The sequence below is a fragment of the Elaeis guineensis genome, chromosome 6, assembly GCF_000442705.2.
Source record: "Elaeis guineensis isolate ETL-2024a chromosome 6, EG11, whole genome shotgun sequence".
Lineage (NCBI taxonomy): Eukaryota > Viridiplantae > Streptophyta > Magnoliopsida > Arecales > Arecaceae > Elaeis > Elaeis guineensis.
In genome coordinates, this window is record NC_025998.2 from 6,100,497 (window position 1) to 6,115,551 (window position 15,055).

General features: G+C 38.9%; 2 protein-coding genes across 2 annotated transcripts; one reads left to right on the forward strand and one right to left on the reverse strand.

Annotated features, from left to right (window-relative positions):
• Positions 1-807: 807 nt before the first annotated feature.
• LOC105047510 (kinesin-like protein KIN-13B) lies at positions 808-7,617 on the forward strand. The gene is given in 14 exon segments (XM_073259009.1): positions 808-1,296; positions 1,404-1,601; positions 1,807-1,989; positions 2,268-2,375; positions 4,280-4,357; positions 4,437-4,522; positions 5,373-5,528; positions 5,602-5,904; positions 5,990-6,208; positions 6,301-6,665; positions 6,668-6,712; positions 6,715-6,776; positions 6,856-6,921; positions 7,017-7,617. Coding segments are annotated over 14 exon segments (2,220 nt in total). The 5' UTR covers positions 808-1,125; the 3' UTR covers positions 7,197-7,617.
• A 5,342-nt stretch (positions 7,618-12,959) lies between these two features.
• On the reverse strand, positions 12,960-14,722 carry LOC140858423 (BURP domain-containing protein 3-like). The gene is made up of 3 exons (XM_073259008.1): positions 14,564-14,722; positions 14,359-14,464; positions 12,960-14,248 (listed from the first exon to the last, which is right to left on the reverse strand). Exons 1-3 carry the CDS (start codon positions 14,597-14,599, stop codon positions 13,287-13,289), a joined length of 1,104 nt encoding a protein of 367 aa, XP_073115109.1. The 5' UTR covers positions 14,600-14,722; the 3' UTR covers positions 12,960-13,286.
• Between the last annotated feature and the right edge of the window lie 333 nt (positions 14,723-15,055).

The window sequence follows — 15,055 nt, forward strand, 5'->3', positions numbered from 1 at the left end:
TATATATGACTTTATAATATTTTATTAATTATTATAACTAACAAGATATCATATAAGACATCGGAAAGTCATATATATTATTTTGGATGTCATATATATTGATAAAAAGTCATATATATTATTTAGAATGTCATATATATTATAGAAAGTCATATAAGACATAAAAAATCATATATATTATTCAGGATATCATATATATTCACAAAAATATATATATCATTTAAAATATTATATATATTTACAGAAAGTCATATAAAATATTAGGAAACTATATATATTATTCAGGATATCATATATACTACAGAAAGTCATATATATATCGTTCAGAATATCATATACATTCATAGAAGTCATACAAGATATCGAGAAGTCATATATATTATTTAAGATGTCATAAAGATATAAAAAATTATATATTATTTAAGATGTCATATATATTAATAGGAAGCATATAGGATATCAGAAAGTAATAATATTGTTCATTATTTATTCTATACAGAAAAATAATATTTTCATCATAAAAATTTGATGAAAAAAATTGGATGATATTTAATATCTATTTTATTATTAATTATATTATATAATTTTATATAATTAAATAATATATTCTACATTAAATTTGCTGCTCCGCATGAGGTACATAAAGAATTACTCAATGACCCTACCCCAAACCAGACCCGGCCCAGCCATGCCGCAGAATTTGAACGTATCGTCCGTGGCGGGCCAAAAGTCGAGAACCGACTGCGTCCGACCCTACCACGAGTTCCCAGGGACCCACCCCGCCCTTTGGGAAGGCAGCGAGATCACCCGACCCCCGTGCTCCCCGTCCTCCCTCGTCCCGAGCGCTTCCCCTCTCTCCTCCCGATTCATCACCTAACCCCTTTCAAACTTTTGAAATATCTCACACGCATTTCTTATATCCTTTGATAAGCTTTAATCGATTGTTGCTGGTGTGATCACTTTTTCTTGTTTTTATTTTAAATCAAATCTCTCCAACGACCAACTGACCTTTAAATTAAAATCTCACTGTGATTTCGAAAAGGGTCGGTTCTTTGTCTTCTTCTACCCACCATTCGGCCGGCCGGCAGTCTCATCGCGACCGATCGGGACGAAAAGGACGGAACGATGAGCGGCGCGGCGGTCGGTGGGAGGCAGATACCGCCGCGATCCGGCCACCACCAGCGGCAATTCTCGTCCGACCACTTCCTCATCGACTCCGCCGGCGCCGGCGGCAAGTGGCTTGGGTCTGCCGGCATCAACCACCCCTATTCCTCCAGCCTCCCTCCTTCCCAGCAGGTATGCCGGTCGATCGCCGTCTGTCCTCTAGATCTACTTGAAATCAATGGATTCTTCTTGGCATTTGAGAGCAAATCTTGATCGATTTGGATTGGATTGGCATATAGGTTGAGTACTCGAGGGCGGTGCGGGGCGTGAACAGAGGCACAGGAGGGGAGCTCTTCTTGTCGGTTGAGTCCTCGGCGCCAGCATTGGGCTCGTGGTCTTCGAGCCAGAGGAGGAATGGGGATGATACCGTGTCGGCCGGCCAGCTGAGCCCAGGGATCTTGGATCTCCACTCCCTCGACACTGAGCTCCTTCCTGAAGTAAATCCCCCTCTCTATTTGTTTCCGTATCTCCATCCTGATGGTTTTTAAGCTTAAAATTTTCCAAATCATATTTTTAAATGCTACATTATATATGTTGAAAATATACCTTATACTGTTTGCCCATTAATTTGTTCAAGTTCTGTTTGGCAAGATAAAATTTTGTGGTGTATTTTTTGCTTATTTTGTCTACCAATGTGGGCAGATTCCACTTCCTGTATTGTATGATGGTGTTCAACCATTTGGATATGCTCAAGGTAGAGGCTTTGATGATTTGGATCCAAGCTTTTTTACCGGCAAACAGATAACCAAGGCAGAGAACAATCCCTTGAAAAATTTCTCAGCAGACAAAGAGAAGCTGGCTTCTGTTGCCAAGATCAAAGTAGTGGTACGATGTCTGCAAAATTATTACTGCTTGCCTTCAAATGGCTTATAGTATGTTTGATCAGAAGGATGTGATCATAACCTCTTAAAATTAATCTAACAACTGTAATTAGTAGTGTTCTTCATGAGTTTGGCTGTGGTAAATATTTGTGACATTAGACTATGTGTTCTGTTATCACAAGACATAGATGCAACCTCATGCTCACGTTCTATGGCTAAAAAGGTTATCTTTTTATTTAAATGGTAAAGAATCCCTCTAATAGTCTGGATCTCTGAATGCAGGTGCGCAAGAGGCCACTTAACAAAAAGGAAATAGCAAAGAAAGAGGAAGACATCATCACAATAGAACGAACCTCCAATTCTCTTACTGTACATGAGACTAAACTGAAGGTGAGCGTCAAGTGGGTTGTTGTAATTCTCGTCTGTTAAAGTCTTCCGATTGTTATCTAATTGAACCTTGAAAGCTTCAGTTATTGATTCCTTGGTTATTTTTTGATGCAACCTGTTTGGTTAATGGAACAACTAGAGTGAAGAACCTGACTCCATGCAAACATGCATGAAGTGATGATGGGTGTTTTCTTTTCCTCTCCAATGTAATGTAATGTAGACATTTTAGCTTGTTAAACATGCTAGTCAATGACCAGTGACCATATTCCCGGAATTGTTTGCCATTAACTTTTTTTAAGGGTGAATGGACCAACCTGAACAATGGTTCAAACTTGACAAATTTCAAGGAAAAAACCCCAATCTTCATATATCATCTGCATTTAGGCAAACATTTAGGAGAACCCCTACCCTAGCCCCTGGTCACCTGGAAGAGGTAAATAAGAGGATGAAAAACCCATGGGCACTACAACAACCTGAAAATCATTTGATTTATGTTCATTCAATGCACTTGAACAGTTGGATTATGTGCAACAAAATTAAAGTCTTAGACAACAGAATGCACCAAAAGTGTTGATGTTGTTGATGTTGGTCTAGATGTGTTCATCAACGCACATAAGATGAGAACATTCATGTAGCAGAAAACCCACATGCCCCCAAGAATTGAAAATATGGATTCAAGGGGATTTGTTGATGAAACTTTCCCCGGATTTACATATATGAAGGTCCTTATGCATAATCAGGGCATCTTAAAATTTTATGTCTCAAACAAAATATGTTAAAACTTAATTCTGCACTATAAAATTATGATCTGATTAGTCACCATTGCAAAAGTCATGAATCAGATAATCCATGGATCTTTATTATGCGACCTTGCAGTGCTGCAAATTGTTCTCTTAATGTTCTTGGGTTACAAAACGTTAATTTTTCACCAGAAGAAAGTTAACATCCAAAAGCCAGTAAAATACTCAAAGCCAAGGTTCTATAGACCTAAAGGACCTGGCAGCAGTTATGACAATGCAGTGAGGTTCCTCATTTTTAACTTCATTTGCCTCCTGCACGAGACAAAATTGCTACTAATGCATTTGCTTATCATGAGGCATTGTCCTCAATGATCAGTAATGTGATAATCCTATCTCTTGTATGAAAACTTCAAATATTATGACTAAATTATTTGTATCTGTCACCAGTCATTGTATTTTCTTTACCAATAATTGAATGAATCATTCAAGTACTGTTAGAAACATATCTGAGTAAAAAAAATTCTCTTGATTAAATCACATGCCTGTTCCGTTATTATAATTTCCAACCTGATAGAAACTTATGCTGAAATGTTAATAGAAAATCCCCAAAACTTATGCTGAAATTTCCAACCTGTCTGCTCTGTCCATTGCCTTTTAGATGCCCAGTATTTTTCAGTCAGGATTGGAGTTTATTTTGTTACTTAGCTCCTTTCATGGACAATGAACAAGGCTCTGCAAGATCTCAAAAGAGTGTATGCAACTCTATTGCTGCCTGCTCTGTCCATTGCCTTTTAGATGCCCAGTATTTTTCAGCCAGGAATGGGAGTTTATTTGTTACTTAGCTCCTTTCATGGACAATGAACAAGGGTTTACAAGATCTCAAAAACCAAGAAAATTAAATTACATTGATTGCTTCAAGATCGGGAATCTTGAAGAGGGAAGCCACTCATTGCAAACTATGATTGCTCTCACCATTTCTTATCCTACACTCCTTATAAGCACTTGTTGTCCATGAACTTGTGTACGGTACCTCATTTTTTGCCCTGGATCTTAGTAACATTATCTTTGCCACCTGGAGAGGATTTTCCTCTTTGTTCTTTTGATTCTAATATTTAGTTATACTTTACAGTGTACGCGGTTCACCTCTTATCTTTTGTCTTCCCGCAGGTTGACCTAACAGAGTATGTTGAGAAGCATGAATTCGTATTTGATGCTGTGTTGGATGAGGATGTTTCAAATGATGAAGTAAGTGCATGCCGCTGATGCAAAATTTTCTTGTGGAATATTCTCTACACCAGTATTTGATTTTTCTTTGGTCTACTAGGTTTATCAGGAGACAGTGGAGCCAATTGTTCCTGCAATTTTTCGGCGTACCAAGGCAACTTGTTTTGCTTATGGACAAACAGGCAAGTACTTGTTTCATATATTTATATGAAGAGTTCAACAGATGCTTCTTCAATTTGTTTTTGAAAAACCACACTGTAACATGTTTATACATTATTTTCTGTATACCAATGCTTAACATTTTTGAAAGATCCGTAACATTCTGTTTGCTTTTTGAATCTCTTATAGATGGAAAAATTGTTGCTTTGTGCTTAGAAAACCATTGTTACAAACATTGATTGTATTTGTCATGTATTTTACATGCAATTCATGAATTGACCTCCATTTTCTCCTAGTTAAAGGCCATCTTATGGACTCCTTTTCTTACCTTTTATGACCATTTCTTATGCTTTGCCCAACATTCTCAGTCTCTTCTACTATGATGCTCTGAGATGGTTAAAGCCGCATTAATGGCCTAAGATATTTATGAATTCTAGTTTGTTGTGCTCTATATCAATTGTGTGGTCTAGATTTCAGTAATTACTTCCTGAAATCCTTTTGCTCCATGATCAAAAATCAATTTTGCCAGTAGGTTGCTTTTGTAGCAATAAACTCAAATGTCTTAACATAAAGGCACTCTTGATTTATGTCCTCTAGGCATTTGTTTGGTGTTATCTTGATGAAGGTCAATAGGTGGTTACCCATATTCTGGACTATTTTGATACCTGGATTTATGCAATCTTTTGCATGTAGATTGTATCATAGTTACATTTTGACAAGCAAATGCAGTTTGATTTTATCAGATTATACATTTCTAAATGCATGCCTCTTTTTTAGTGCCACTTTCGTCTTTTCTATAGCATGTTGCTTTTGCCATTTTGATTCCAACTTAACTTATAAAAGCTTCAATTGTTTTCTGCTTATTTTTATTAGGTAGTGGAAAGACATATACGATGCAACCACTCCCCCTTAGAGCATCACAAGATATTCTGAGGCTCATGCACCATACGTACTGCAATCAAGGGTTTCAGTTGTTTGTCAGTTTCTTTGAGATATATGGTGGGAAGCTCTTTGATCTTCTAAACGACAGGAGGTTTGTCAAAATTGTTTTTACTTTAGTTCTGCATTTGTGTGTGTATGTTGATTCCTGAATTTGGCTTTTGCAGAAAGCTTTGCATGAGGGAGGATGGTAAACAGAAAGTTTGTATTGTGGGTTTACAAGAGTATAGAGTTTCCAATGTGGATGCTATCAGGGAGTTAATTGAAAGAGGAAATGCAACCAGGAGTATAGGTACTACTGGTGCGAATGAAGAGTCTTCACGATCTCATGCCATTCTTCAGCTTGCTATCAAAAAGTCAGTTGATGGTAGTGAATCAAAGCCACCTCGGATTGTTGGCAAGCTATCCTTCATAGACCTTGCAGGCAGTGAGCGTGGTGCAGATACCACTGATAATGATAAGCAGACAAGGTAATAATTTAACGGACTTCCTCACCATAATTGTGGCAACGTAAGCTCTCTGTTCTAACAAGTCAATCCCAAAAATACAATGCAGAATTGAAGGTGCGGAGATCAACAAAAGCTTGCTTGCACTGAAGGAATGTATTAGAGCACTTGACAATGATCAGGTTCATATTCCTTTTAGGGGCAGTAAACTGACGGAAGTTCTGAGGGACTCATTCATTGGAGACTCACGCACTGTGATGATTTCATGCATTTCTCCAAGTTCTGGTTCATGTGAACACACTCTCAACACATTGAGATATGCTGATAGGTAACCTACTTGGTTTTATACTTGTATACATAAGCAATCACATATCCTTGTTTTATTTATAGAAAGAGGCATTACCTTTTTTTACCCCCTAGGGTGAAGAGCCTCTCAAAGGGCAGCAACCCCAAGAAGGATCTTCCATCAGGAACCTTAAGAGAGTCGACTGCTTTACCCCTATCTTCAATTTTACCGCCTGTCTCCACCCTTGAAGGCAGCAATGATGAAAGTGCCAATGAAAAAAACAAATTTGGCGAATCAAAACAATCTAGAAGAGAGACATCTCCAACTTTTAATATGGATCCTGTCCCCAGCAAGAGGGAGGAGGTGCATGTGGCTTCATTCGATGGTGATTATTTCAAGGAGCAAAGAAGCAAGCGTCCAACAACTGCGGAGGAGATTGATTTATCTGCAATGGCATATGAGCAGGGAAAAACTTCATGGAGGAAAGGAAAAGCAGAGATCTCTCAGTTACATCTTTGGATGATAGAGTGAAGAGGGCTCACGTACCACCTCAAAATGGAAGGATGTGGCTGATGATGATGAAGATGATGATCTGAATACTCTATTGCAGGTAGAAACTGTTCAACACTGATATTTCCTTTTCTATGCAAAGACATCCCATTTGACTCATGATGATTGGTGAATGTTAGGAAGAAGAAGATCTGGTGGTCGCACATCGGAAACAAGTGGAAGAGACTATTGATATTGTTCGGGAGGCAAGTGTGTTTTATTTTATGGACCAGAAAATGAGAGCTGCATCATATAACTTCATTCTTTTTTTTTTGGTACATTCATTCTTTTGTTGTTACAGGAGATGAACCTGCTGGTTGAAGCAGATCAACCTGGCAGCAAGTTGGATGATTACATATCGAAATTGAATGCACTCCTCTCACAGAAGGCTGCTGGAATTGTAAATATGCAGGCTCGTCTGGCTCGGTTTCAGAGGCATTTGAATGAGTACAATGTTCTGCTTTCTTCACCTGGACCATGATTCTTGGTCCTCAGGCTCTCAGCAGAATTGGCCATAATTGAAGTATATCTAGCATAAGATCAATGGTGCTAAATCAGTCTCCATTGGACTGGGTAGCTGTCTCTCCATGATGATGGCGTGGTGGGCTTGCTGGCTTCCATGTCAGGCAGTTGTACCGGCAAAGCTGTGATAGGATCAGGGGTTCTTGATCATACAAATATCTATGGATATTTTATGGTAAATCTGTTACTTTTGACCTTTTAGTGTGCTGCTGCTTTTTTTTTTTTTTGTTATAAAAGCTTGTCTTATTTTTATTTTTTTTAATCGATATATCTATATTGCTTTGTGAGGCGCTCATGCTTTTAGCAGCACTACTTGTAAATGTTTTCGTAGTTACATTCATACCCCCATGAAATAAGTACATCATGATGTTCTAGGCTAATTACTTTGGAGTCGTGGGTGCTTCTATTCTATAAAATGCTAATTGTCTATTCTCTACAATTCCATTCCGGTTACCTTAGTGGGTTATCATTGAGGACATTCTCATACTTTATGGTTCCTAGTGTGGAGGAAGTCAGCCACACTAGCACCCTTGTGCATACCCTCAATACCTGTGGAAAAAAAATCCCTCTAATGATGCCATTCTTGTGATGCATCTAGCCGCCATCCTTGACCTGTTGATGATTGACGTGCAATTAAGTTTAGGCTTATTAAGTGGGCCAAATTACCGGGTTAGGGTGTGATAGCAAAATGCATGAACGGGACAATCATGTGTTTGTCTCTGGATTAAATCCCTTATCTATCCTAAATCTCATCCAAAATATTAGTTGGAAAATATTATTCAAATTTTTTTAATTATATATAAATATTTAAAAATTATTTAATAAATAATTGATGTAAAATTAAATATATATTGGGATAGGTTCTCAGTCGCCGCATCTGTCCTATCTAAAATAGCAAGTCATGGGGTTGTTCTTAACTTGTTCCATCAGAAGAATTTAATGCGGTCGATTAAGATTTTCTCCACTCTGTCACGGTTTCTGTGCTCCGTAGGGCGATCCGTGAGAGACTTCGTGAGATAAGAGGAATGTACAGTCCGCTACTGCCGGGCCTGGATGCCAACGTAATATTGATGCAACCGATGTACACCATTCACGGTCAAAGCACACCCAGGTGATTTCTCGATCATCCCTAATCCACTTGAGAGAGAAAGCACACCCAGGTGATTTCTCGATCATCCCTAACCCAGGTGACACTTGATTTTCTCATTTACTTTTTAGTTTAATATTTTATTGTTCTTCTTTTTAGTTAGCGTTTTAGTTAAGAATATTAGTTCATTTTTCTTTAGCTGTCTCTACGAAGGGTGCACCATGGTGCTGTCAAAATCTGGCTCTATTGAGACCATTTGAAGGGCGTTCGGCTTTCGACGGTGAAATATGATTTATCTTAAAATTATAGATCTATATGCAAAAAAATTGAAAAGCTCGCAGAATTGATTTCGATCAGACTCTTTGATATCTAAGATAAAAAAATGATAAATGATCAGAATAGTGTTATTGATTGATGTTTGATCAAGTTAGAGGTGGTCGGTTTAGATTGGACCCTTTAATATCTAAGTTAGGTCGCACTTTAGAATTACAGTAAAAAAAAAAAAAAATATTAGAATGGTATGACCCAATTCTAGTCACTGTTTGATTGAATTGGAGATGATCGGTCTATATTGGATATGGTCGATGTCTGATCGATATAGAGATGATTAGTTTGAATTAGATTTGGTCGATGTGTAGTTAAATTGGAGATGATCGGATCTGATTGACATCTGACTGAGCTGAAGATGGTTGGATCTAGTCGACATTTGATTGATCCGAAAATGGTTGAATCTAATCGAATTTGATCGGCCTCTGACCGATTTAAGGATGATCGGCCTAATGATGGTAATGTCACATTGGATGTTGATGGCAAGATCGATGTAGTTGATATTGGTGCTGGTGGTGATGAAACAACTTAAGCATAAGGTGATGTCAAGGATGGTGGTGTGAAGGATGATGAGGTCGGGTGCGGTTGTGGGCGATGACAGAATCAAAGTTGAGGGTCTTGATCAGACTTTTATTTTTTCTTTTCTCGATGACTGTTAGTATTCTTCTGTTCGGAATAGATTTGTTGACATCGTCGGCAAGAGAGATGGAGGGGATTTCTACTGGCTGCGGATATTCATGGGCAAAAAAGCCCCAATAGAGTAGAAGGCAAAGATCATCGTCATCATCTGAAGATGAGATAGCATCGTAGTAATCTCTTCTTTCTTCCCTCATTTGCTTGTATTTGTTTCACGCTGTTGCTGTTGGCCGTGGCCCTTTTTTTTTTTGGAGGCTCTCCACCCTCCTATCACCCGCAGCTTTTGTCGGGGCCTCCTCCCTCTCATTTGTGCCCAGCATGATTTATATTGCTTGTCCCTTGTTACGGCTCTTGAAATGGGCGCTTGAATGATGGCGTAATGGGCATCTTGACATTGACGGGTGTTGTTCAATGGAATGGACGTGGGTGTAATAACCGTATCACACTAGGTCCCCCCAGCCTGCATCAAATACATTCATTGGGAAAAAAATTCTTAAATGTGCAAAATTTGCGCAATGAATAAGGAGGGAGAATATAGATTGTTGCAATCCAGGAAACTGGTAGATCTCAAAAAATAAAATATTTGATTTTTTATAAATGATGTAATTGAGAAGGTGTTTGATTCGTAATCGAAATTCAAATGAAAATGAGAATCAGAATAGCTTAAAATCGAAATCAGAATGAATAAATTCTCTAAAGCATTTAATTTGTGACTGAAATCAGAATCGAAATTGAAATGAAAATTTAAATTTATAGAAAAGAATAGGGATTGAGTTCTATATAAACTGAGTCATTCCTATTTTACCTTAGAATCGAAATCGAAATGAGGTTTCTCCCAATCAAATTATTGGAATGAAAGTCACTTATTTTGATTTTGATTTTAGATTTTTACTTTCCTCGATCAAATACTTTTTGAATATGTAAGGAATAACTTTTGGAGTATCAAAAGGGGCGTTATGGGCCATTATGTTGTCTTCCGGATACTGTCATTTAAAGGGCGGTTGCCGAGCAGAGGATGGACGCGAGAAAATAATGAGTCCGATACTGCCATTCAAAGAGCGGTAGTTGAGCATAGGATGGACGCGAGAAAATAATGAGTCGGAGGAACCAATAGCGAGGGAGTTAAAATCAGTTTCCTTGTCTTGAAAACATTATTTGTTGTTTAACAAGAAAGGAAACATTATATGGCGATTTTTCCTTGGCCATGTTTTCATTTGCTGACGGTTCTTGATGTGCAATCATGCACAGTTGTGCCTTGTTTTGTATATGTTTATGCTTATTTTAGGCATTAAAACCACAAGAGTCATCAAGATCAATTTTTTAGTCAATAAATGATCATTAAATGATAATTATATAGCAGTTCATCTCAAGGGTTTAATTGGATTATTGGATTCTTTTTTGAGATTAAAAAATGCTATCCTTCATCTTTCCTATTCTATACCCATCCCATTTATTGAGGGCTAACTTCAACTAGGATTGAACCCCATCTCCTCGTCAAATAGTGGCAAGGGAGGATACTACGAAAGCAAGCATTGTCCTTGGTGGAACGATCCCAATTGGGCTAGGCTACAAGTGCACTAACAAAGTGGCCATCTCTGAAGTTTCTATCCAAATAGTGGAGAAATTTTTTGTGTGAGCGATGTAGAAAATTCGACGTGAAGCATATCATTTTATGTGATTGGTCTATATAACTATCATTTTTCAATGCATATTTAATACCTATAATTTTTTTTTTCGTTTAAAAATTTTTAATGATAAAAATATTTTTATTTTTTGAAAATAATTATGATATTTTATATTCATGTTATGACATCCTACGTGTAGGAAGTCATAATTTTGATGCAGAAAGTCATAACATGTCATAAGATGTCATAATTTTTTTTAAAGAATAGTGATATTTTTATCATTCAAAATTTTCAAACGAAAAAGCGAAACTGTGGGCATTAAATGTACGTTGAAAAATTATTGGACAAAAATATCCCTTCTATATTATGATATTCTAGATTATATTATAACATTCTGCATGCAGAAAGTCATAATTTGATGCAGAATGTCATAATATGCACAGGATGTCATAATTTTTGAGTTATATTATGATATTTTATGTGTAGAAAATTATAATATATCACGGGATGTCATAATTTTTTTTAAAAAAATAGAAATATTTTTATCATATAAAATTTTTAAATAAAAAAATTATAAATATTAAATATATATTAAAAAATGATGATTATATAGATCAATTATATAAAATAATATATTTTATGATAAATTTTTTATGTCATTCGTGGTGCACAAAGAATTTTTTCTTGATTGAAATAGGGCCTTCAACATCAGGTACAGCTGGAATTTGAGCCGCAAGCCTCAGCCAAAAATAATAATAATAATAGTAATGAGATGTAATTATCTCGGCCAGCTGCATGGCTGGGGAATGATTTGTACATTAGCCAAGTAGCATGGTTTGATGATGTGACCCCTAATCAATGTTTCTTACTGAACACGACATTGATTTGATTGTAGACGCATGGCTAGCAAAATTTAGAAAACCAATTAATGTTTATTAGCCTGTAATTTAAGCAATACGTGTCATTCATTGAAGTCATGTCAGATCAAAATGAGTGTCATATACTATAAACATCACAATAGTGCGACCTGGATAGTTCTTTAACTTCACTCATCGAGATGTTACCACCCTGGTATGTTAGTGTGGTTGGCGCATAGATGATCCTTCTCCCTTTTCATATTGTTAATTTGCACCACAATGCTGATGAGTGCATCTGAGAAACCGTTCTCCGCAAATACGATCGAGATATAACAACGACATAAAGATTATTTCTCAGAAATATGAGGGCTTGATTGTTATCGTTGTTGTTTTTACGCTTTTGTTCTTCCAGAAAATAGTGGACTACCGCCAGGAAATTAATATCCGAGACAGCATGTGCACAACACTCTTCTCCTTTCTTCCTTTTGTTTTCACTTTTTTGAAAGCAGTAAATCTTTCCTTTGAAAAACTCTGAAAGTTCACAACAAAAAAAAAAAGTTTCATCAAATAAGTTGCTCAAGCTAATTTGTTTTTTTCTTCTAAAGTCTTTGAAAATGAAAATATCAAACAAAGACCCTTAGAAAATTCCGGATCCAAAAACATTAATAAGATGCCCTAAATTGGCTTTCAGTCTAACATTTTTTTTTTCTTTTCCAACTTCTTGTCGGTGTCATTGGGACCTCCTAGCACTAAATACTGATCTGCCACGTCCTAAACTAGCACTAAATACTGATCTGCCATGTCCTAAATTGACTTTAGCATCGCACAAATGAGCTACCCTTAAACAATCAATTCTCTTGCCTTTGGAGCTATTTTGCATATACTCTCTCCTCCACGGTTTTGTCTCTTGGATTAAAGCCCAAAAGATATCTCAAGAGGGAGAGAAAGGCCCAATCATATAAATCAGAGTTATTTTTAATTTACAACCGATGTAAAACTAAATCTCTTACAATATTTTTTATATCTATTTTTTTTTTCTTGTCGTGATCATATCACCTTCATCAAAATTCTGCATTCATTTCACCTATGAAAATTGGTATCCATATTCTCGTAACTTCAATCCTATCCGCAAAGAATTAATAAGGATAACTCTTACCTCAACTTTAAGCAACTGCAGAGGCATAAGCACAAAAGTGTAAAGCTTCTCTCTAATGCCCTTATTACTATTATTAATCATCATCACGAAATACATCAAGATCACATGTGCATATATATATATATATATATATATATATATATATATATATATATATATATATATATCATCTTAAGTTCCCATAGCGACTAATAGACAGAGCCAGCCATTTCATACAACACACTACCGTCTAACCCACACCACACATGTATAAAAATAAAATCCAACGTGCAGGCTAAAAGATGCCACGTACGGAGCCCTCCATAAACCATGAAGCAGTGGGTGATGAGGAGCTCCATCAACGAGTGAAGCGGCCGCTCCTCTAACTGCTGCGGCTCCACACCACATGATCCTGTGGCAAGAAGTGACAGACGGGCACCGTCCCGGGCTTCACCTTGAGCACCTGGAAGGCCAGGTGCTTGGGGTTCCACGCCTTGGTGTCGGTGTGGCACACCGCCACCGCCTCCACCTTCGTCCAGTCCTTCCCCACCATCTCCACCGTGTATGCCCTCGCCGCCGTCGTCGCATGGCAGTAGAACACGGCATACGGATAGGCCTCCGGGTGGCACGCCACCAGCTCCGTCCCCGCCATCCTCCGCACACCAGATGCCCTTATCGTGTATTGCTGCGCCGGCGTCCCCTCCTTGTCCACCGTGGTCGAAATGGCCTTGACGTCGTGCGTTCCGAGGGTCGACGTGCTGAAGTCCGCCATGGACTCCAGCGAGGTGGCGCAGTACTTCTTCTCGCTGCCCACTGCCGGCTCTTCGCACTCTTTAAGCGTCTTCTTCATCGCCTCGGCTTCGATGGAGTCCGATTCTATCGAGAATTGATGGAGGATCGCCGGGAGCTTGGATGAAGAGAAGGGGATGGAGTCGGCCTCTTGGCGGGAAAGGAAGGTGGCGCCGGAGTTGGTTTGGGTGAAGTGGAGGTTCATCTTGGCGCCGGGGCGGAGGTCCTTCTCCAAGAAGAAAAGGGCGACGTTGGGGTCGTCATGGAGTTGGGTTTCGGTGGCGGCATATATGTAGGAGAAGGGCGAGTTTCCAGGCCTCACGTTGACCACCACCGGCTTCTTCTTCGGGTAACCAGTGTTTACGCTGACTCCACCGTTTCCCACACTGACATTGGTGCCACCGGGCTTTCCATTTGCGGGGCTGACATGAACGCCAACGCCGCCCCGGCCAACGCCGACGGTGGTGCCGCCGGGCTTTCCCTTCCCTGCGTTCACATACACACCTCCCTTCCCTACGCTGACAGATGTTCCCGCTTTCTCGTCAGCAAACGCATCTATAATTTCAAGAGGATAACAGTTAGTATCACATCAAAAAAAAAAAAAAAAGAAACAGCTCTGGCTGTGTGTGATTGAGAGAGGGGGAGAGAGAGAGAGAGAGAGAGACCAGGGCTCAGGATGTTGCTGATGGCTTTTGGCATGGGGGTGTTGGGGAGAACTGAGTGCCAGTAGAGCTGGGGAGATAGGGCTGCATGGCCCACTGCTGCTGCTAGCTGGAAAAGAATAAGGTTTCTCCGTGAGAAGGATATATAGATGAATTTAACAAGGCAGCTAAAGAAAGAGATTGGAGGAGAGGATTTGGTTTAGCTTACCAAGAGGAAAGAAAGGAGAAGTAGGGAGCGATCCATGCGGATGATAGATAGGCCACAGAGGAAACAATGGAGAAAAAAGACAGTATTACTCCACAAGAGCAAGGAGTGGAAGAAAAGAAAAGTAAGTGTGGTTATTTATAGAAGGAAGGTGGCCAGGGCCAGATATGGAGAAATACTCTGAGCTCGTACTGTGGACTGAGAGGGGTGACTCATGGGCCTGCATTCCACCACCTAGAAGGATGACCAAATTATTAATGGCGACCCAACCGTCCCGGCCCGTCTCACTCCATTGAATGAATGCTGTTGGCAGATGGCATCATGGCACCGGTGTTTGGTGGCAGGAAAGTTTCCCACCAGACGTGTACGGCTCCTTCTAGTGCTTCCGTGTAGTGAGAGATCTGAAGGGCCCGGTACACGCCACGCTATGTGATTTATTTCTATATACCAGTGGGCTTACCAGGCTAAAGCAGTGATAAGTTATGGAGACCAACC

What these genes read in the sequence shown, in the direction of transcription:
- LOC140858423 (XM_073259008.1), bottom strand. Translation starts at nt 14,599, where the DNA reads ATGGATCGCTCCCTACTTCTCCTTTCTTTCCTCTTG. An exon ending in TTCTCCTTTCTTTCCTCTTG is followed by an intron (nt 14,465 to 14,563) that starts GTAAGCTAAACC and finishes ATTCTTTTCCAG; the next exon opens with CTAGCAGCAGCAGTGGGCCA. An exon ending in CAGCAACATCCTGAGCCCTG is followed by an intron (nt 14,249 to 14,358) that starts GTCTCTCTCTCT and finishes TTGAAATTATAG; the next exon opens with ATGCGTTTGCTGACGAGAAA.